Source organism: Pipistrellus hanaki (assembly GCF_964339955.1).
Source record: "Pipistrellus hanaki genome assembly, chromosome: 18".
Lineage (NCBI taxonomy): Eukaryota > Metazoa > Chordata > Mammalia > Chiroptera > Vespertilionidae > Pipistrellus > Pipistrellus hanaki.
The window spans coordinates 19,975,034-19,999,563 of record NC_140520.1 but is presented as its reverse complement, the minus strand read 5'-3'; the positions used below and the strand labels follow the sequence as shown (position 1 = coordinate 19,999,563).

The window sequence follows — 24,530 nt, the reverse complement described above, 5'->3', positions numbered from 1 at the left end:
AATAGCTGAAGTGCACAACTTAGGATACTAAGAATGGGGAATCACCACTTTGAGGCAAAGGCCTTCTGGTTGGAACACACAGTGAAGGCACACACCCCCAAGTGACCAGAGATGAACAGACAAACAGGGTCTAAAGACTACGTCACATAAGCCATTTTAAAATTTTCAATGTATCCTAAGAGCAACTGGAAACTGATGTTTTAAGCATATAGTTATGTCATGTTCAGCTTGCATTTTAGAAAAATAATTCTCCTAAAAGGGTTGTTCCAAACAGAGGTTATTTTGGAATGAATCTTTAAAAGAGAAAAAAGCAGGGGCATTTATGGATAAAAAAAATAACCCTTTCAAAGGCACAGAAGCATAAGAAAATTTTTTCTAAGTAAGTTGAGAGAAAAAAACACACAGTAAAAATGTATACTCTGGCTCTGGGTGGGTGGCTCAGTTCCTTTGAGCATTATCCTGTACACCAAAAAAGGTTGTGGGTTCAATTCCTGGTCAGGGCACATACTTAGGTTGTGGGTTTGATCCTTGGTTGGAGTATGTACAGGAGGCAACCAATTGATATTTCTCGGTCCCACTGATGTTTCTCCCCCCTCCCCACTCTCTCTAAAATCAATTATTTCATAAAAGAAATAGACTGGCACTTCCCAAAAACATTTTTAGAAGAGGTTCCTCAACAAGTGACAAACCATAAAGAGAAGGCCTCATCTGCAGACGGGGCATCTGCGTCTTACTCATTACAGTTTGCTCTTTTAGTGTTTGGGCAATAGCATGAGGTAACAATGTGAAAAACAATAGTACTTGAAATGCTCTATAAGAAGCAAATGAAATATGTTACAACAAATATGTATTTTTAAGTAGAAAGAGGAAGTAATTTGTCATCTGTTCAATTTTCATATTATACTAACATTTCCTCTATAAAATTGTGTACGTTAATAAAAGTTCTACAAATACTGAGAGTAAAGATACTTCCTTTACCCTCCTCAACATATTCGCTTTTCTCTGGAACCTGTGCTCAAGGTGAGAACAGTCACCCAGGATCCAGGCCAGGACTTACTATATTATATGGGTCCTGCCCTTCTAGCCAAAATCCAATTCTCTCTCTCATAAATCTGAAACTCTGAGCTTGGAGAGAGTGACTGGAAATCTCACTAACTGAGAAATTGAGGAATACCTCAATTAATATCCTTAAAACCATTTCCCTTTCCAGCCGAAACTGGTTTGGCTCAATGGATAGAGCGTCGGCTTGGGGACTCAAAGGTCCCGGGTTCGATTCCGGTCAAGGGCATGTACCTTGGTTGTGGGCATATCCCCTGTAGGGGGTGTGCAAGAGGCAGCTGATCGATGACTCTCTCTCATCGATGTTTCTAACTCTCTATCCCTCTCTCTTCCTCTCTGTACAAAATCAATAAAATATATATTTTTTTAAAATCATTTCCCTTTCCAAAGCCTGGATGTCCAACTTCTTCCAGGATTCTACAAGATACATTAATATCAAATATGCTTAAATTGAAGCCAAAGTAATATACTGTTATTTGCAACCAAAAGGAAAAAGTGAAATAACACAATGTTAAAACAGAGCTAATTCATCTATTAACATAAGTTGGTTGGGACTTAATCATTTAAACTTCCTTGAACTGTTCCAAGGTCTTTCAAGTTTTGTTACAACACAATTCTAAGGATTTCACGAGGTCATGGCTCAGGGTTACGCAATGTTGCATAACCTCAATAGCACCATATTTTTTTTTTTAAATAAGTACTTAAAACTTTTTTATAACAGTATTTAGACCTAGAAGTGGTCTTCAGAGATTCAATCAGTTGAATCCACTAGTTTCAACCCATTGATGTCATAACCTCTTTCATTCCTCTTCGCTTCAGACTAAAAAGCTCAGTACTTGACAACCTTCTTCACTGCTTTCCTTACTATGAGCTCCTCTATGTCCATATATAAACTTTTAGGATTCTTTGTAGGTTGTGAGTTTTAGCAACTACAAATATAGGAACTCCCAGTTCAATTTGATAAACAGCAAATAACCTTTCCAGTCTGTCTCGAACATTGCATGATGACTACAAAACTATTTGTTGTCTATCTGAAATTCAAATTTAATTAGGCAGACCGTATTTTATCTAACAAGTCTAGTTCTGTGGAGTTGAAAGAGCTGCCCAACAAGATCTACAGACTACCCATTCCCTTTACAACAGGAAATAGTGAAGCAGGAGCTGAAATTGAAGTTAGCTACACAATTATGACACAGAATGTTATTGCTAAAGGGGACCTTAGAGACAGCTAGTCCAATATTCTCACTTTAGAGATTAAGGGGAAATTGTCCAATAAAGATGAGTGACAACTGGGTTGCCAGGAGAACCAGCCCTGTGATGAGAGGTTAGGAACTTTCAGTCCCATCACTACCTCCATAAAAACTCAGGAAGCCAGCTTGTGAGCCCTACATGCTAGGGAACCAGGATGCTTCCACCGGCCAGGCCCCAGGCCCCTAAGGACAGATAATCCTTTGTTCAGGACCTCGCCCCGAATCTCTTCATCCGGTTGTTGATCCTTATCTTTTGTAACGAATTGGTAATCTAGTATTAAACTGGTTTTCCTGAGTTCCCTCCGTCATGTCATTCTAGCAAATTTATCATCCCAGGGAACCTCTGATTTATAGCCTCTGAAGTACAGGGGACAACCTGGACTTGCAACTGGCATTCTGAGTTGCAGGAGAGGTTTGGAACTTCCAATCCACAGCCAGATGTCAGAAGCACAAGCTTCCAGCACCTGAAAGGGAGGGCAGTCTTGTGGGCCTGAGTCCTTAACTGCAGAATTTGATATTTATCTCCAGGAAGACAGTATCAGAATTTAGTTGAATTCTTGAGACACCCTTGCTGGCATTCAAGAAGTGCTTGTTAGTATGGAGGGAACCTACACCCCTATGTTAGAACGGGGTCCAAGAACCCCATATAAACATGATGCTAAAAAATAAAAATTTCTAAATTTGTTATTCTAAATCAGTGCATATGCACATGCATGCACATGTAACTAAATTAATAGATAAGAACAGGGCTATTTCATCGATAGCATTGGATATTTAGATATTCATGTTGGCCAGTAAATTCTTAAAGTAATCTCAGAAAGAAGAGAGGCTGCCTTGAAGTCAAATTACATTTAGGCACACACAGTATTTTTTTAAAATTGTTCTTTGTTCTCCAGAATTCCCTGAGGGCACTGCTCAATTCTGATTCACAGACTGTTTGCCCAGCGTGAAATGGCTCCATGTTGTTGCTTTTTAGTTGATATTTTCCCTACATCCCTATCAGGGAATCTGCTTCTGGATTCACAGATTGATCATTTACTGGAAGCCTATGATTTCTATGAACCTTGCTACTTTCACAAAGTACCTACACAGACATTCATATAGAAATTCAACTGTAATATGCTTCACTAAAACGAAGTTTTGCCAGTCAAAGTCCGAAAAATGACAGTGACGGATGGGACAGAAGGGAAAAGAGCAACCTGGTTCTTACGTAGGATGACAAGGCAGCAGACCTCCTGTTCCACAGGACAATATCAACTGATAAGAAGGTAAATAATTCTTTAAAGACTTTATCATTAAAAATGACACTCCACATTTTTTTTTTTTTTTTCCAGAGAGGAAGGAAGAGTGAAAGTGAGATAGAAACATCAATGATGAGAGAGAATCATTGATTGGCTGCCTCCTGCAGGTCCTCTACTGGGGATCAAGCCCGTAACCTGGGCAAATGCCCTTGCTGAGAATTGAACCTAGGACCCTTCAGCCCACAGGCTGACGCTCTATCCACTGAGCAAAAGCAGCCAGAGCACACTCTATATTTTTGTTTCTGGAAGAGGAAGTTACTTACCTCTGCCTCTGCTGTCAACTGTTTCTTCTTTGCAATTATCTCTTTTACGTCAACCCGGCCTAAAGGAAAAAAAAGTAACTTTTAAATTGATGAATACCAGCACAATTTTTTCCCCCACCAGCACTATTTAAATCATTAGGTTGAAAAACAAACAAACAGAAAGGATGACTATGTAAACTACAGTACTACCACAAAACATGACAGCTCTTGAAAATGAAGCACGAGCAATAAAAACAGAAGGAAATCTATACATAAAAATACTACGTAGAAAAAACAAAACTATATGTATACACAGTAATTACAACTATATATTATTCATATAATGCAATAATATACAATTCTGACAGCATGGGAAATTAGATTCTCTGAGTGGATCCTGCAACTGTGACTAATAAAATACACAAACAACATTTAAAATAATAGATAAATTGGACTTTAATATTTAAAAAAGCAAAAACTTTTTTTTTTTTCCTGCAAAATTCAGGGCACTATGAAGAAAATAAAAAGACAAGCCGCAGAATGGGTGGGTGGGGGAAGGGGTTGCAAATATAATCAGGATCTTGCAGCCACAATATTAAAGAATACTTACAAGTCAAATATAAAGACAAATAATCCAATTTAAACATAGGCAATGGATCTGATCAGACATTTTTCCAAGAAAGATATAGAAACGGCCAATACCACTTGAAAAAATGTTCAACATCACTGGTCATCAGGGAAATGCAAATCAAAACCACAATGAAATTTCACTTCCTAGGCACTAGGATGGCCATAATAAAAAACACATAAGTATTACCCAGTTAGCATGGCTCAGTGATTGAGCATCAACCCATGAACCAGTACGTCACAGACTGATTCCCAGTCGGGGCACATGCCGAGGTTGCAGGCTCGATCCCAAGTGTGGAGCATGCAGGAGGCAGCCGATCAATGATTCTCTATCTCAGCATTAATGCTTCTCTCTCTCTCCCTCTCCCTTTCTCTCTGAAATTAATAATATACATATGCATATATTAAATAAGCTCTCGTTAAACATTTTTGAATAATTCTTGAAGAAATAATAAAATGGCTTTGCTTTCAGCTCTGCTGGATCCCCAGCAGCCTTGCACCTTTTCCAGGACTGGTTCAAAGAAACTGGGACTTTAGAAACCGAGGAATATAAATCCACACAAATAAAGCTTTCTACCACATCTCATCCTTCCGAGGGGGCCTCTGGAAATTCTTATTCCAGCAGCATCCCAAGAACCCTACTCTCACTAGGAACAAAGAAATTCCAACCGTGCAATTCTCTGATAACACTAGCAAAGTGGTTTACACTTCCCATCTTCACTTTCTCACTAGCTATTCATTCCCAACCTATTTCTGCAACTCTTCTCTTTCAGGTGTTACTGTGGAGCCCGAATTTCTAAATCTTCATCCTCATTAAACCTGTTACAAATGCCAATATTTATGAACTATTTATCATGCACCATCTCATTTATTCTTTGTAACAACCCAGTAGATGAGCAAGAAAAATTGGTTTCATATCTATTTTTAAATATGAAGAAACTAAGAATCAAAGAAATTAAACGACTTGACCATAAGTCACATGGCCAGTAAATAACTGAACAAAGAAGTAAAACTAGGGGTCTTATGTGCTCTAGTCACGCATTGTGCATCTTAAAAAAGTTAAAAATAAAAACAATCAAGGCCTATAGTGACTAAATTCCGAAAGATGACTCAAGAGTACTAAGCAGTGACTAATATCCACTTCTTTGTTTCAGTTATTTTAGCAAATATATTCTTTTGTCTCCTTGTAGCAAGTACAGAATTAGCTAGTGCATAGGCACTAACAGGTTTTTACTGCCTAGAAGTTCAAACTCATTTTAAAATCCTAATCATTTTCTTAAAAACTCTCAATAAGTATGCTTTAGAACAGTGATTTTTAAACAGTGTGCTGCAGGTATTGAATTTTTAAAACATTCAATTCCTGTCTATTTAACCAGAGGTACTGACCTCTTTTCCCTTAAATTTTTAAATTAAAAAAAAAAAAAATGACAACAGCCAGCACAACAGTAATCATCTAGTATGAATGAATAAAAATTACTGTATTTTTTGGACCATAAGACGCACTTTTTTTCCCCTAGAAGTGAGGGGAAAAAGTCCCTGCGTCTTATGGTCCAAATGTAGCCTACACATATACTGTAAAAAAAAAGTTTTTTTACTTGCCCGGCTCTGTGTGGTCTCTGTGTGCTTGCCCGGCTCTAAAATGGTTCTAAATGCTGCTGTTTACTTTACAGGGTTGATTACATGTGTTTATGACTGTGATGTTGGGTTTTAATGCACATAAAATATTTTAGGACACTATTTGTTTCAGAATCTTTTTTTCTTCATTTCCCTTCTCTAAAAACTGGTGCGTCTTATGGTCCGGTGCGTCTTATGGTCCGAAAAATACGGTACATCCATTTTTTTGGTCAGATTAGCAAAAAATATATTTTTAGTGTGCTGCAGAATCTTATAATTACTTAATTTGTGCTGTGCTATGAAAAATGTTGAAAATTGCTGCCTTAGAAGAAGGTCATCCCGGCCTTGCCTAGCCTTCCAGAGATATGAGTAATCCAAGAGTCATGTGGAAAGTACTTTTATGTCCAGATAAAGAACTATTGGATTTAGAACTATTCCTTGAAAGATATTATCTATCTTTAAAAAAAAAAAAAGGGAGAAAAAATAATTATAGTCTATCACCTTTTATTGCTCCACTGACCTCAAAATCTCAACTAATCACATGTCTGCATGACCATAAATAAATGGATTCGAAACTAGAAACAAGGGTCAGTATACAAATATTCATACAGAAAAGAAGAGTTAATAGATAACATTGAAACAATTTAGCTAGTCATTTTGAAAAACTATATTAGAGATCTCTAACACTTATTATTAAAAATAAATTTCAAATGGATCAAATATTTGAATCCGAAAAGCACTAAGTAAAAAATTTGTCTTTCTTACATGACAAGAAATCTAAAAGCAATAAAATACGTGATTACATAAAAACTAAATGTGGCAAGGCACACTATAGCAAAGTAAAAAAATCATAGAGCAAGTTAAAAAATATTCAAAATATATAATAATCAGAGGGTTAATTTCCTTAATAGAGAAAAAGCTCTTAAAAAAAAAGAAAGAAAAAATAATAGTCACCAGATAGGGTACAAAAATGGGTAAAGGACATGATAAGAGCTTTTAAAGAAAGAAATACATAGTCAATAAGTATATTTTAAAAGTTCTCTACCGCACTTATAATTTATGAGAACAAACTTATGCTATGTGTTTTGTTCCCATCAAACTGCAAGTTTTAAAAAAGACCAAACCTTGGCATATCAGGATTGTGAGAGGGATATCTGACTGCAAACAGGATATAGAATATGGGGCAATAATATAGATGAGAATATAAATTGGTATAACATTTTATAAAGTAAATTAAGAAACATCTTAATTTTAAATGCAAACACTCTTTGACTCAGCAATTTCACTTTTAAGAATGTATCCTACAAGTACTAGTACACTAGCACAAGTAAGCAATGATACTGTTTCAAGGATCTTCTATACAGCACTATTATAATACTGAAACCTTGGAAATAATTTAAATGCCCATCCATAGAAGTTAAATAAATTACCAAGCATTTGTGCAACAGAAATACTACACAGATACTTTTAAAAGAATTACACTAATATACACATCCTGAATAAAAAGATGTCTAAGAATTACTAAGTTTAGAATAAGCAAATTGCAGAAAATATTCCAAACACAATGCCACGTATAGGAAAAGAAACAAAACATGACTACTTAAGGAGAATTATTACTTAATGACTTTCTATGATGCTTGCATTTTTAAGTTAGTATATATTACTTTAAAACTTAAAAATTTATAAGCATATTTCAGCAAATTTTTAATGAAACCAAAATATCTTGCATTTTTTGAATTAGGACAATGAAGAGAAAATAGCCCCAGTATTTAGCATGAGGACAACAGAATGAGATTTTAAATGGGTAATATGAATAATCTACAAAAGCAATAAATGGAAATACCAATCACAATTGGTTTATAACTTTTTCAAAACTAAAAACAGATTTCTATTCTGTAATCAAAATAAATCCAGAAACTATATTACTCAATCAGAGTTAACTTTGCTTTATTTTTCTTTTATCACACACCTGTATCAACTGTGTGGCTTACCCACACAGAGCTGAACAAAACTAGGTTTACAGTTGTGAATATGCAAAACAGAGTTAATAAAACTATTGCAATAATCATAACCTGTGTGTCTCTTTCCATACAAATAGCTGTACACCTACTTTTGCCACCCCTGTATATGCAATAAGAGAATTAGCCTTATTATCATTAAACTTTTATAACATCATATGATCCCATTTTTAAATCCAAAGAGAGAGTGTCTGGTAGAAATATTAAAAGATTTCATGTAAAAAAAATATCTCATGTAGATTTTAATTCTTAGTTGATTTATTATATAGTATTTATATAGCAGAGAACTGTAAAGCTACCTAAGGATCTGGGACAGAGAGCTGCAGCACCACCATCAATGAGGAGATAAAATAACACCTTAATGAATGGAGTGTTATATATTGTAAACAGTGCCTTCACATTTGCCCTCCTTTGTTCTGCAAGAGGAAATCCTAGCACTGACAGGCTATAAGTCATCCACTATGTAGGCAGTCAGTCATGACTACATACACAGTAGCAGTAAGACTTCAAGCCCTACTTTCTCATTTCCTCCTGGCCTTTCCCCCCCCACACCTCCCACATAGCTTGCTGCTCTGCTCCCTCCTGTAGCTCTCTGCTGCCCACTTGTAGCTCACTGCCCATCCTCCTGCTGATCTGTGATCTGGTCATTAAGCTTCACAGTGTAATGACTATTTGCATATTACATCTTTATTATATAGGATTTTAAAGAGAGAGAATATTGATTATTCTGCTTATTAGTGTATTCAATGGTTGCTTCTTTTATGTGTCCTGACCAGAGATCAAACCTTGGCATTATCAGGACAACACTCTAACCAACTGAGTTACCTACCCAGCCAGGGCCAACAATGTTCTTGATAGGACAATGAAAATATTAAAAAATATAAGCTCTTTCCTCAAACATTTTATCCATACATATTTCTTGCAACTACACCTTTAAAAACTGTCAGAAAGTGAACCATATTAATATTTTCCCCATTAGAAAATGGTTACAATTTATTATTATATTCCTGCCCCGGGTTTTGGCAACACATGGAGATAAAATCAGGAAGAATATCTCTTTAGAAGCAAAACATATCATAGACTTCCTTTCAAAATAGTCAGGTTGTACCTCATGCCCCATTATTTAAAACCGAATGTATCCATTATACCTGGGCAAAATTGTACCCAAATGATTTTTTAGCAATTCTCTTAGAAGACAAATTTGCCTCAAATACATTTCACCTCAGAAAACAATTATCACTGATAGTATTTTGTAGGCCCTCTTAAAATTTGAAACCTTTATGGGCTGATTTTTTTCAGTATAACTTTTCTTTAAAAAAGTTTAAAAAGCTGTCAAAGAAAGTACCAGCTAATGTCTTCTATTTCTTTTGACTAATCTTCCTATAATGAGCTAAAACATTCAATCTCCTTCTTTTGATCTTAAAAGCTATAAAAAGTATTAATTAATATTCAGTAACTTTATTTCTGCTGGTAACTATGTTACCTCTCATTGCTCAAAGCATTTTTTCTAGTTAGTAAAATTTTTCATCTCTCAGAATACCACATAATTTACTCAAAAGGTTACATCATCCATGACTGAAAAAGGTTTGAAGTAACAGGTACTCCCAAATTGCCACTGGGAGTGCAATATTTCCAGAGGACATATTTGGCAATCTCTACCAAAATAATCATATAATATGGATTCCCTTTGACCTAAAAACAATTTTCTTGGAATGTATCCAAGGAAAAAATCACAATCATTTGGACTTTAGCATACCTGCTTTTGCTAAAACAAAACATGCTTTTGCCTTTATCCTAAGGGGGGTGGGAGGGAATATATCCTCAACCTATTCAGTAGATAAAGGCTCTATGTGGACTGGTCAGTTTTATGATTAGATGCATATATTGGATGAAGGGGCAAGATTACAAAAATAACTGATTTTTTTTTCATTTTTGTGCCAATATATTTTCAAAATATATTACAAAAGGCCGAGAGACATTAAAAATCCTATCTAATAAAAGAGTAATATGCACATTGACCATCACTCCAATACATAAGATGGCCACCCCCAAAGATGGCTGCCCCATGTGGACACAAGATGGCCGCCAAAAGATGGCCGGCAGGGAAGGGCAGTTGTGGGCAATCAGACCAACAGGGGAGGGCAGTTGAGGGGGACTAGACCTATAGAGGAGGGCAGTTGGTGGAGACCAGGCCAGCAGAGAAGAGCAGTTAGGGGTGACCAGGCCGGCAGGGGAGGGCAATTAGGGGCAATTAGGCCAGCAGGGGAGCAGTTAGGTGTTGATCAGGTTGGCAGAGGAGTGGTTAGGGGGTGATCAGGCTGGCAGGCAGAAGTGTTTAGTGGCAATCAGACAGGCAGGCAGGTGAACGGTTGGGAGCCAGCAGTCCTGGATTTTGAGAGGGATCCCAGATTGAAGAGGGTGCAGGCTGGGTTTAAATTACTCTGATTTTTACATATTTTCAGTACTCCCCATTATTAATATTAAGTTTTAATTATTCCAGGTTTTAGATATTAAAAATTAAATTCTTAAGCTTACTAGTAAATTAAGTATGACCTTCTTCTTGGTTTAATGTTAAGTAATGCTCATCTGAAAATAAGATTGTGTTTCTCTAGTTATTTAAATATTTGGTCACAATCTTATTTTCAGATGAGCATTACAGCAATCAATAAACTTCATTATGCAAATGGAAACTGAAACATTTTGGGGATCCAGCTGCTCATACTTACAATTAAATTTAACTGGGAAAAGCAAATGAATGTTTCTTTATTTAAGAAGTTCATGATGCCAGAGAACTTGTCTCATAGTTTCACTTCTATTTGTTAACCAAACAAGCCTCAGACTTTCAAATCCTTGTTGAAATGAAACCTATACAAATGTCATTGCAAAAACAAATATCCTGATGCAATAAATGACATCAGTTGGAGCTATCCATCTTAAGTATAAACCTTGACCTTAATAAGTATTATGTCATACTTATCTTTGTATTCATGTGCTAAACAGACTTGAATATAAGAATAAAACTTCCTAATCTCTCTACCTCTCCTAAGATGTATAGCCCGGTAGTGAACTAGGTTAGTTATCCCGGTTATTACTTTCAGACTCATTACATCTGTTCAGAGAGTAATCAGTAGTGCTTATTCATAATAATCCAATGATGTTCATTGCAGATGGAGGGTTACTTATTCATTTAACTTAGAGCTCCATGAGGACTGATCACTACTGTAAGCCTCAAGCACCTAGCAGGGCACCAACCATTATTGGTAGGTTAGGTGGTTGAAGAAATGAATAAATGGATGAATGGTGTCTAAAACATGGTAGATACCCAAAAAATAGTCACTGGATAAATTAAGAGCTTGTTTTCTAATGTATTCATTACATAAAACACTATGTAATATAAATCCTACATTAGAGTATACATTGCAAACTCCATTTACATCAGTAAAGCTCACCTCTATGAGATGTGCCATGTCACCGGTAGTATCTAAGGTGGCTGTGACCAACAATTAAATTGGTGTTTCTTTACATTCTCAGTAGAGTTTTCTCTTCTACATCTTTGCAGTGCCTGCCAGCAAATCCATGTATAATAAAGAGAGCTAAAGAGATGGCTCAGTGCTCTAGAACATAAATCTGCTCTCTTTCACTAATTCACCTCAAAAACAAATGAAAAGCCTCACCATTACTAGGTGTCTCTGGGGCCTGCTTTGCAGGGTTTCCCTGGTCTTCCTTTTCTTCAGGACCGTCACTGGACTTTGACAGCCGTTTTCTTAGAGACATCTCCTCGCCCACCATGGTGTTATCTAGAAAAAAGATGCAAAACGTTTTGAACCAAGTATCTGGTTTAGGCAAATTTCACAATATCACAATATATAGTGGTAAAAGAATGATATATTCTCTCCCTTCTGTTTTACTTTGATCATGTTTAAGCATTTTCTGAGTATAAGATACTATAACAAGTGTGAAGAAATTAGCCCCATTAAAGTAATTGACTGGTTTCAGCCGAAACCGGTTTGGCTCAGTGGTAGAGCGTTGGTCTGTGGACTGAAAGGTCCCGGGTTTGTTTCCAGTCAAGGGCATGTACCTTGGTTTCGGGCACATCCCCGGTAGGGGGTGTGCAAGAGGCAACTGGTCGATGTTTCTCTCTCATTGACGTTTCTAGCTCTCTATCTCTCTCCCTTCCTCTCTGTAAAAAATCAATAAAATATATTTTAAAATAAATAAATAAAGTAACTGACTGGTTTCAAAGGCTCTTATTTAAACATAGCCCTCATTCTTAAAGAACATTTTAATTGAACAAGGCATAAGTATGTAAAAAAATCATGTAAAGTTTTCATAGAATAGAAGGTATCTTGAAGGAGAACAGGGCACTCATGGGTAAGAAAGGGTTAAAATAAGGAGCCCTGCCGGACCGGTTTGGCTCAATGGATAGAGCGTCGGCTTGGGGACTGAAGGGTCCAGGGTTCGATTCCGGTCAAGGGCATGTATCTTGGTTGCGGGCATATCCCCAGTAGGGGGTGTGCAAGAGGCAGCTGATCGATGACTCTCTCTCTCTCTCTCCCTTCCTCTCTGTACAAAATCAATAAAATATATTTAAAAAATAAATAAATAAATAAATAAATAAAATAAAATAAAATAAGGAGCCCTGTTCAAGAGATCCCAACAGACCACGTTACAAGAGGACAAGAAACAAGCTTTTGTTGAGTATCTACAAAGTGCAAGGACTCTGCTATGTGCTTTCCGTTTTCCCATCTAATCTTCATAACAACTCTGCAAAACAGATGGTGTTACTCCTGGTTTCCATGTGAGAAAAAAAATAAGACTCACCCTAACTGGTTTAGCTCAGTGGATAGAGCATCGGGCCTGCGGACTCAAGGGTCCCAGGTTCGATTCCGGTCAAGGGCATGTACCTTGGTTGTGGGCACATAACCAGTAGGGAGTGTGCAGGAGGCAGCTGATAGAATCAGATAGATGTTTCTCTCTCATCAATGTTTCTAACTCTCTATCTCTCTCCCTTTCTCTCTCTTAAAAAAAAAACAATAAAATATATTTTTTAAAATGCTGCTTCAAATAATTTTTTAAAAGTAAGGCTCAAAGTAGTTACTGTCAATGCCTTCCACCCCCACACCAGTTGCACAACGTGGGTTTACTGGGAACACACACCATGGGAAACAGTGGGGTGACTCAGTACGGGAGCATTAGAGCTGACTTACTTAGGATTTGGAACTTGGCTAGCTGATTTTGGGTGAGAACACAAATAAGCAGAGGTTCACTGTTGCTTGGGTGAAAGCCAAGACAATGCTATGACTGGGTTTCCCAAGAAATCTCCATGGGAAGGCTCCCTAGAAGGAAGATAAAGCTGGACTTGATAAAGCAGAAACCCTAACTTAGGGGTGTCGAACTCAATCAGAGAAGGGGCCAAAATCTAAAATCCAGCCTAAATCGCGGGCCGAATGGTTTACTGAACAGTCATAAACTGACAATGTCATAAACTGACAGCGGAGTGCAGTGATGACAGCGCGGTGCGGGCCACATTGCAAGGCCTGGCGGGCTGGATTTGGCCCGCGGGCCTTGTGTTTGACACATGTGCCCTAACTGATGTTACTCTTGGGAGGAGAATGCTGGAAATGTTGTGACTTGGACAGTGATCATGTTTTGCTTGTGTTCAGACATGATGATGGCATGGACTTGTTTTTGTCTTGACCCATCGTGGTCACAGAATGCCTTTTCTGATGCTGACGGTCAGTGAAATTGTTTTCAACGGAGCACCCAGAACTAGCTTTAAGCACCGGGCTGTCTCGCAGCATCACCGAGGCCTAGCTGAAAGCCCCCGTGCAGCTCCCAAGTGCCAAGGTTTGCTTTCCTCCTTCTCTTTACAGTAACCTGTGGAGACCACACAGATAATGACAGGGTCATATTTGAATCCAAGTCCAATTCAAACTACACTATTTCAATTTTAAGTTGACAAAAGAGAAATATGACAAGAGGAAAGACTAGAAAAGAGGGCTGGAATCAAAGTGGAAAGGCCTAAGAAATGAGGAATTTTTTTTTTTTTCTTTCTGTTAGGCAGTGGTGAGCCATTTTAAGCACTGAAAAAAATATGATCAAAGTCAAATTTTGGACAGATCGATGTCAAGACAGAATAAGGCTTACTCCAAAGCAATGTTTACTATATGTTACATTTTCATTCATCTGAAGCAAAAAGAAAAAACAATGAAGTACTCACCACATTAGTTTTACAGCTACATATTTTTTAATTCTAAGATTAACATCTTTCTAAACTTTTAGGTTAAATTGTTCTTTTCTGTATGAAATGTAGTACATGGGAGTTTGATTTTTTTTTTTCTTGAATATTACTGCTTGACAAAGTAAAAATCTGACAAATGTAGATCAGTTCCCTTCCAATATTTTCTGAAATTGAACAAATGAAACAATTTTGGAAGGGTAGATGAATGTGTTAAGTAGAAATTTTAGGAGACCAATTAGATCTAATTGAGAGGAATCTAAGAAAGAGGTAAGGGCAACTGACACATCTGAAAGGCATTTGTGTGACAGTGACAGAGGAAACCAGAAGAGCTTCTAGCTCTCCAACAGAAAAGATCAGAGAAGTGAGAGCAGACAACTAAACTCTGAAACATGTCCTACACATCTTGAGGTAACACATCAAGAAGTAGAAAATAAACCAGGCAAGGAAACCATAGAGATTGAGAAATGCAAAAATAACCCAGATGTTTAAAAAAGGAACTACACAGGGAGAAAAGTGGATTAAAAACCAACTCTACTTTTGAGTGCTTATGTGCTTTATTATACATGTATGACATATTTTAGTTTCAATATAATCTTTAAAGTAGTTACTATTATTACCTTATTCCTCAAATGTCTTTGGGCACCATGTCTTCTGTTACCCTCTTTCCTGTCTCTAGAAAGCCCATTCTCCTCTGCCTTTCTTTATCTAGCTAACCCTACTCACCCTTCAAAGTAAGAGTCACAACCACAGCAGCAGGAACAGCAATGGTAACCACTGCGGCTTTGACTTAGTGAGCAGCTACCATGTGCTGCTGATTCCTTTCCATTTTCCTATCAAGTCTTTACAAAGTTAGAAAGTAGGTATTATCCTCATTTTACAGATGAGAAAAATATTGTTAAGGAAGTGATTTAACTTGCCCTAAATCATATGATTCTCTATCAGCACAACTGGGATTCAAAACCAGAACTACCGGATTCCACAGCCTATCCTGTAATCACCAGACCCCGGTTCCTCTGCTAAGGTTCCTCTGACCATCACCAGTCATCTCACATTCCTGGCGCTCCCACTGTGACTAACACCTTACTACTTACTACACTCAGAGAGCAATGCTGTCTCCCTCTTACACTAGCATAAGCTCTTCAAAGACAGGGACTACGTGGTATTTACTCGTTGAATCCCCAAAATCTAGTGGGGAGTCCCTGCAGCATGGCAGGCATGCATTATACAGAAAGTGGATGTATCAGTTAATACCACAACCCATTATCCTAAGTAAACGGATACAATGCTCTGAGAGAATCAAGAGAAAAATATATGCTAGGAGGTAGCCAGTAAGCATCATCTTTACTGTTAACACCTTTACACATCAACTGCTCTTAATTGGGGGAGAAGGGGTCCCTGGGACTCTTAAAGGTATGCAAAAACTACTTTAACTATTTCAGTAATTAAAAAAAAAATTATCATTTGTCACATAAAACAATACAGCCGAGACCGGTTTGGCTCAGTGGATAGAGTGTCGGCCTGCGGACTGAAAGGTCCCGGGTTCGATTCCGGTCAAGGACATGTACCTTAGTTGCGGGCACATCCCCAGTGGGGGGTGTGTAAGAGGCAGCTGATTGATGATTATCTCTCATCAATGTTTCTAACTCTCTATCCCTCTCTCTTCCTCTGTGAAAAATCAATAAAATATATTTTTTTAAAAACAACAATACAGGCTAACAAAAATAATGTCACTTTGCTTTTGGCTGAGTCTATCAATTCAGTGAGAAATCAGTTCTCATGCTGATTAAAAGCACTGATTAAGAGGTGAAAAAAATACTAAACCAAGTTTGACAATAAATGATGTCTGATAGACCAAAAAAAAGTTAAGCCTGGATACCCTGTAGAAAAAGACCTTTGTCATGAAATTAGGAACCATCAGCTTCACCTAAAGCTAAAACAGCAGTCCTAAGTTTGCACCATCACAATGCCATACTTCCACCTACTTATTTTAGAAGTGAGCCAAAGAAGAAAATCCAAACTTCATAACAAAACCTTTTTATCAGAGCCTATACCAATGCCGCGGGCCTCAAATCCCTCTATTAGCAGGAAGTGAGAACTGTAAAAGTGGAAAAGCACAGGATTTGGTATCAGAATACAGTAGTTTACGTCTTTGCTCCATCTTATCATTATGTTCTTGGGTAAACCTTCCAAACTCTCTCAATCTGTTTCTTCAACTAGAAAATTAATATAAATGCTGCTGCAGTGTATCATCATAAAAAAAAAGTATGATAATATGCACTGAAGTGCCAACATTTTATTAACAACCAAGTGTAAAGAATTAGGTGATCTGATATTTACACACGTACCTCCTGTCTGCTAAATGACACAAACATTAAGCCATGTTATTCCTCAAAGTCTACTTGTTTGCTTTATGACGTACTAAATGAGGGCAAATAAAGTGCTAGGATTACATACTTCCTCAAGTGCAGCTCAAACATCGTGTGGTTTTCAAGGTAATATTAACATTTTATTATTGTCATACATACAGATTTAGGAAGGATAACTATTACTTAAAATGGCTCACCTCAATTCTGACCAAATCCTTACATCATGTAGATGGTAAAATTATAAGATGATGTCTAAACTGAGTTCCTCCTATCATGCATGTCAGCTAACAGTATATAGCTGTTACAGCAAAAAAAAAAAAATAGAGGCAAATTATAGTAATGCTCAGCTCAATTGTTCCTGCTCTAGACAGATGGATCATTTTGACCTCTGTATGGAGAGCAGACCACAATGAGGTCAAGAGTGCAAGCAAAGGGCCAGTGAGCAGACACTGCATTCATCCAGGTGAGGGGGCAAAGAGACCTTTTGACCACTCATCTAAAATAGAACTGAATGAAATGGTGATTTCTTCCTTCCGTACTATTTTTTAACGTAACACACAGAGCAAACCAATCTCGACAGTAGCGAGGCAAACAACCTCGTTGTTGCAAAGTCAGTAATTCAACCTGTAATAAATGCTACATGGTTTCTAAGTGCTAACATGGAACACTGATCCTATGTGGGGTGTTCCATAGTGTTTTCTTGCCCTCCCATTAACACAACACCTGGGAGGGGAGTTCTCCGGGTGTCCTATTATCTCCAGGTCACCTCTCTCCTCCCCAGGTCAGCCGGATTATCACAACTGATATCTCCCCTGTCTTCCTGATCAGTCCTCTCATTCACTGAGGAATGAACACCTCACTCACTCCCCATCTCCTCACTAATTCTTCCACACTTCATCACCATGTACACAGAGTCATCCAATACCCTGTCTTTCAATATCGACCTCTTCTTGTCTCCAACAAGCTGTTCCTTTGTCTGTTACACCTTCTCCTAGAACTTGCTGTCACCAATAACTATTTGGATTTCCAGCATCTAACCCTCTGAACACCACCAGTTCACTTACTCTGATACCATCACATAAATTCTTTAATTCCCTTCTCAAACCAGCCCACATTTCTCTGAGCTCTAGGCTCATAACCAAAGGCCTACTTTAAGTAGATGTCTCATAGGCATTGCACAACATGATCAAAACTGAATTACTAATGTTCTCTCCAATTCCATTCTTCTTACTGCCTTCCCCATCTCAGTTAATGGGACTAACAGTCAATCATTGCCTGGATTAAAAACAAACAAACTACGCTAGGAAGTGATCCTTGATTCTTTCATCTCCCTTATCCAATCCAACAGCAAGTCCAATTTACTCTGCCTTCAAAATATAAACCCAATTCTAATCTAACTCGCCATGTCTACCACCTTCACCACAGTCTAAGCCACTGTCATCTCTCACTATAGTAACCTCTCACCAATTTCTCCCTTCTGTACTATTTTTTAACGCTAACACCCAGGGTAATCCTTTTTAAAGATGTCAGAGCAAGTCACTCCCTGCTCCAAATCCTTCAAACACTGGATGTTGTTGTAAGTCCTCATCATTGTCTAGTAACTCCTCCGTGATCTGCCACTTACCTCTTACCCTCTCCCTCCAGCACCCTCAACCTGCTACTACAATTCTCTCACTTGCTCTACTCTAGTTACTTTGGCCTTTCGCTATTTCTTGAGCAAGCCAAGCTCATTCCCACAGCTAATCCTCGAGGCTTTCTCCTTCACTTCATTCAAGTTCTCTGCTCAAATGCCCCATCAACTAAAATAAACACTCTTACACCCTGTTACTCTTATTCGTTACCTTGCTTTTTCTTCAAAGCACTTATTACCCAATACATTATAGCACTTATTATCCATCTACCCCACAAGACTATCATCCCCATGAAAAGTAGAATTTTGTCTAGTTCACCATTTTACCTAAGTATCTAGAACTACACCTGGAATACATCTACTCATTTGTTGAATGAATAAATGGGTACCTAGCATTTTCACATACATTAAGAAAATAAAACAATTGTGCTTCACATGTTCATGATACAATCATTAATAGGCTAGTATAACAGCTGGAATTGATGTTCCCTTTTCTTTCTAACTTTACCCATTAATATTAAATGATAAATATAAGGATGTTATATAAGTAGGTCAATGAGGATATTTACCTAGTTTGGGATTTAAGTTGTAAGGATATATATAAAAATGATCTGTTCTAGAACTTAAGACTATTCATCAACATTTGCCATACAGGACCCAATTCTAACCTTAGGTTACTAAGAGACTCTGAAAAACAATTTGCTGGCAAATGCCATACCCTTTACTCCATTGGAAATCTCTCACACTTGAGCGCCTGTTCTCCTGACACAATTCAAATAATTAGAATAAACATGAACAGAATTGTTAGTAAGTTCTCTTAATGGGTACTTACTATTTTCTTCTCTCTCTGATAAGAACTTTGTGTACATTATCTCCTTTACTGCTAACAATAACCATACGTTGGGGTAAATCCTGTCCCCATTTTCAAACAGAAAAAAAAAAAAACCAAAAAAGTAGTGACTGCCAAGAAGCAAGTAAAGAAAGAAAACTTTAAAAGTATGACTCAACATTAAAAAAAAGAGAGAGAGAGAACAAGTAGAAGTTTTATGTTTTGTTTTTCGTGTGATCAAAGGAGTTATGTTTCCTAAGCATCCCCTCATACGTCATTGTATCAAAGCAGACCTTCGCTGAAGCTCATGCTTTATGACCCTGGCACATCTTTAAAAGGCTATGGTAGTTTAAAAATAGAAGGCAAGGCAATTTAGACTAAAAATCTTTCTTAAGTTCTGACATTTAAAAGGTATGTGCCAATCAATTAAAATCCATGTATATTAAGCACCTCTTTCTACAATGATGTTAGATGAACATGTAATAACAGAGGTCTACCCCATTACATTGTGTACACACACACACACACACACACACACACACACACACACACACAATATATGTCAAGAGAAGGGATAACTACTTAGGGAAGTCTGGAGGAAGTAGCATTAGAGCCAGAGTTCAAAAGAAGAAAATGGAAGTTTGCCAGGCATCAAATAGGATGGAAAGAGAGCACACTATGAAAAACATGAACAAGTACAGACTGTGTTCATGTTTTTAATGACCTAGACAATCTTTAAAAGGCTGTGACAGTTTAAATACAGAAGGCAAGGCAATTTGCCTAAAAACATTATTTCAAACATTTTATTGAGGTATGTGCCAAGCCCTAAGATACACAGATTACCACAATAGTCTGTTACCCTCCAGAAGTGAAAATCCAGCGGGCAAAAGTCATTAAAATGTAATTATAACACCTCATGGCGTTACAGAACTGTAGTTGAGATATCATATAGTATGAAGGCAGTTCAGCCTGGTGGCCAATTGATCTTAGGGGCGATTAGAAAAGGTTTTCTGAAGAAAGTGCAATTTAGTTTAAATCTTAAAGGAAGAGAAGGAATAAAGCTGAGCACAGAGAAAGCAGAAGGGCAACAATAAAAGTCACAGGGCTGTAAGAGGCCATTCCAAGCAGTCTGGAACTTAGCACACAAACAAGGAGCTGATCATTTGTCATTTAGTAAGATAACTCAGGTGACAATATGACAGCTGTGCTATGAAAGGAGATATGGACAGGGAGAACAGAGCTCACACAAAAAATGATGTAAGGATCAAATGACATGAGTTTACTAAGTGAACAAATGAAGAAAGAAGAGATAAGGGAGGTAAATTTACAAACATTAATCTGAAGCATCTATGAGATATTCAGATGGCTATATCCAGAAGGCAGTTGTAAATACAGATCCCAAGTAAGTTTTCTAACTCAGCAACTTTGGAAGAGAAAGAAATAGACAAGTTTAATATGATGTGGGTATGGGTCAGCCAAGGGATGATGACCAACAGGCAGATGAATACACAAGTTCAGAATGAAGATGGAAATCTGGGACTCATCAGTATATACAGGCAGCAGCTGAGGCCAAGGCACAGAAAGGAGATCCCCCAGGGAGACCATAAGTCAAAAAAGTTACTTAGGAAATAATAAAGCTAATATTAACTTTACACTATGGTTCATTTAGTTTTCACAACCACCTATGCAGGTAGGCAGGTACTAATAAATACCCCATTTTATAGGTGGTTAAGTAATTCCCCCAATAACAATTCAAGATGTAATCTATGGCCACTATCAAGAAAAATTTAAGAAGGACCAAAAAATGGAGGCCCCAACCAGGTAACTCACATTGGTTATAGCATCGTCCCGATACTCTTAAGGTTGCAGGTTCAATCTCTGGTCAGAGCACATACAAGAAGCATCTAATAAATGCATGAATAAATGGAACAAATCCAAGTTTTTCTCTCTTTCTCTCTCTCTCTCTCTCTCTCTCTCTCTCTCTCTCTCTCTCTCTCTCTCTCTTCCTTTCTCCTTCCCTTCTATCCTCTCTCTAAAATCAATAAATATTTTAGCCCTAACCAGTTTGGCTCAGTGAATAGAGGGTTGGCCTGCGAACTGAAGGGTCCCAGGTCCGATTCCCATCATGGGCATGTACCCTAGTTGTGGTACATGTGGGGAGTGTACAGGAGGCAGCTGATTGATGTTTCTCACTCTCTATCCTTCTTCCTCTCAATAAAATGTATTAAAAAGCAAAATCAATAAATATTTTAAATGGGGGAAAAAAGAGATGGTAATATTTCACAATTTAGGGACAATAATAGCTGTGATTTACTTCTACAGCTAGTTTCAGGAAGGACAAAGAAATGTATTGGACTGGGTTGCAAAATGAGCTGAGGAAGTGAAAACACTGATCATAAGACTACTCTTGCAAGAGATCCAGCAATGAAGACACCAGGCAACAATTTTCACTAAGTCAACAACACTCATTGAGCTTGACACCAGGTCCAATACAACACATATCTCATTTAACATTTCCATTGTAAAAGACACAAAAGATTTAGAAATGCCATGAAACTTGTTCAAAGTCACAAAGCCAGCAAGTAGCAGTGGAAACAAGATGACATAAAGCTGATCAGATAACTATTTTAAAATACAGCACACTGATTAAACCATTATCTCTTAAGAATCTAATCTATGCCTTGGTTTTGCAATATTCAGTTTAATAACATCTAATTTGGCTTAATAAAGTGTTAACAATCTGCTGTTGATTCCACTTAATGTATTTTTCATTTCAGTTATTGTATACATTTCTGATTGTCTTTTTTTAAAAATTAAAGAAGTATTAAAATTCAGCTGAGTAAATCTGAAGATCTAATTGTTTTTATTGAGCGATTCAATCGGGCAGCATCTCATTAGCAACTAGAAGGGTACTCTGATAAGTTGTACTAAGAAGTTAAGAGTGGATTATTTCAGGCAAGGACACCTTCCCGTAGGGGAAGGAGGGGGTCTTATCAGGTAGAATAAGATTATTATATCTCTGAGAGATCAAAACTGCAATCAGATCAGGTATTAAATCTAGATTTGGGATCATGGGCTTTCAGCAAAAATGTTGCCATATTGGACCGGTGGTTTTCTGTTTAACAAAAGCCAAAAAAAAAAAAAAAATTGATTTGAGAAACAAATGAACCTAGTTAAAAGAAGTGCCATCTTTAGCTTGCCTATAGTGTTCCTATAAATAAAGCTTGCAAAAGAACCTATATAAATCTATAAAACAAATAAATATTGAGCACCTACTCTCAGTGAAGAACTTTGCTATGTCACACCCCGCTTCAGTGGGGGAAGAAGGAGTGTGGGGCAGAGGGGAGAAACAATTGTGGGATAAATTTACAATCCAAAACATAGATTTGCTCAATGCAATTCCACAATATTTACATATCAAAGAATTAGGTCACTAAGTCAATTAGCAAAACTAAAGAACACAGGCAGGTTCTCAGACATCTGAATGGTGACCATATTTACTAATCTTATGAGATAAATTCCAAAAGTAAGTTTATTAAAAGCATTTTCCACTTCCTTTCCACAGGAAACAGGCACTCTACCCTACTTAATTATTTCCTATTTAAAAGTTCCTTCCTCTATATGTACACAGATAATAATTTAATAAAAAAAAAAAGTTCCTTCCTCTGTCCTCCAACTCATTCATTCATTCTCTGTGCCAGGTGCTAGGCCAGACTCTAGAGAATGAAGACATAAATAAGATGGACTAGTTAGCGTTCATGAAATGTACATGCCAGTAGAGGAAACAAAGCATCTAACTAGTGCAGCTTATTACCATGGGTCACTAACTGCAGGGAGGAAAACAGAGTGCTGGGAGAACTTCAGCACAGGTCCGGTTCTCTGAAGTGATAATCTGGGCTGATAATGAAGGATATTCAGAAGGAGTTGGAGGAAGGGAGAAAAGAGTGCCTAAGAGGCGGAGATCTTAAAGAGAAAGAGGCTTTCTTACCACAAAAATAAAACCCCTGGGGCTTGAGCCCAGAGAGCCAAAAGAAAAGTGGCCCCAAATCAACCGGAGATAGGGAGAGTGGCGGCAGTAATTTGGTCTTGATGCTAAAGACAAGTGGGAAATCTTTGAGAGTTCTACGAGTGTGATGCATTGAGACACATGTATTTTTAAATGATTACTTTTTTTTTTTAATTAGGTGATTACTCTTGAATGTCTCAAAGCCCCTTCCAAAATCCATTCTCATGTCTAGACAACAACACATCATTTCCCTAACAAGTCACTCCTCCAAACCGTCTAAATTATAGCAAGGGGGAGAAAAAGGTTTCAAGTTTAATTCTATGTCAAGAGAAAGTCAAGTACTCTGAAAAATAAAAAAATAAAAAGTAGTTTTAAACAGATGGCAGCCACTTAATTATTAAGAAGTGGCCAATAAATGTACTCTACATAAACATACAGACTATAGAGTTTCTAGTTGTTTTTTTCCTTACAAATAAGTTCAAAATAGACATGTCACTTACGTTGCGTGGCTGTTAGTAGTAAGAGCCACAGAAACTTATTCACATTATAATATTTAAGACTACATCATGAGCTTAATTGAAGGCTTTGGCGTCAAAGCAAGCAAATTCAGATGTATCGAAATGTCATCCATCCCTTCGCACGTGTTTTTTGTTTTGGGGTTCTCCCCTCCCCCTCAATCAACTAGAAGCTGACTTCTTGAGTGCATTTCTGGTTTAAGGAATAAAATGTCCTCTACGTGATAACTTTCTTGACTACCGACTTGAGAGATGCCCCAGCAAGGGTGGGACCCCAAAGCCATCTCCAAAGCTGGGGGCCCCGAGGGTAACTTTCCCGCCCTCTCCATCACCCCAACTCCCGGGGACTCGCGGAGCCGCCGCCTCCTCCTCCTCCGCCCCCCATCCCGGGGCCGGGCCAGGCCCGCGGGGCCGGGGCTGCAGCCGCCGCCTCCAAACCCCTGCCCCTCGGCCGGCCGGGGTGGGTGGACCCGGGCGGGAGGTGAGGATCAGATCGGGCGCAAAGGCATTCATTACCTGGGGCCGGAGCCCGGCAGCGGGGGACCTCGGCAGGGAAGGCAGTCCCGGGAGGTCGTCGGAGCGCGGCTGGCAGGAAGGTTGGCAGGAAGGTCGGCTCAGGGTGTCCGAGGCCGGAGACGCCGCCAGCCCAGCCGCAGACGGAGAAAAAGCGCCCGGACCGCCGGCCCCTCCGCCGGCCCCTCCGCCCCCAGCCTCGGGGCCCGCTACGTAGCGTCACGCGCACGGTCCGCGCCGGCTCGGGATTTCATTGGTGGCCCGGCGGCCAGCAGGCCCCGCCCACCGCCCGCGGCGGCCCCGCCCCCTTCCGCGCGCG

At 38.3% G+C, this 24,530-nt stretch overlaps 1 protein-coding gene across 3 annotated transcripts in view; it reads right to left on the bottom strand.

The window, feature by feature from the left end:
• Positions 1-24,444, bottom strand: part of SOAT1 (sterol O-acyltransferase 1) — a 42,759-nt gene extending 18,315 nt beyond the window's left edge. For 2 of the 3 annotated variants that reach the window (XR_014793273.1, XM_084865160.1), the window contains exons 1-3: positions 24,215-24,432; positions 11,786-11,908; positions 3,874-3,932 (exon numbers count right to left, since the gene is read on the bottom strand). Coding sequence is in view for 1 of the 3 variants with exons in the window: in XM_084865160.1 (XP_084721286.1) it covers positions 3,874-3,932; positions 11,786-11,900 (174 nt within the window). In the remaining 2 variants the exon portion in view is untranslated. Of the gene's footprint in view, positions 1-3,873; positions 3,933-11,785; positions 11,909-13,318; positions 13,448-24,214 lie in introns of all 3 variants that reach the window. The other variant, XR_014793272.1, reaches the window with a different exon arrangement.
• Positions 24,445-24,530: the final 86 nt, after the last annotated feature.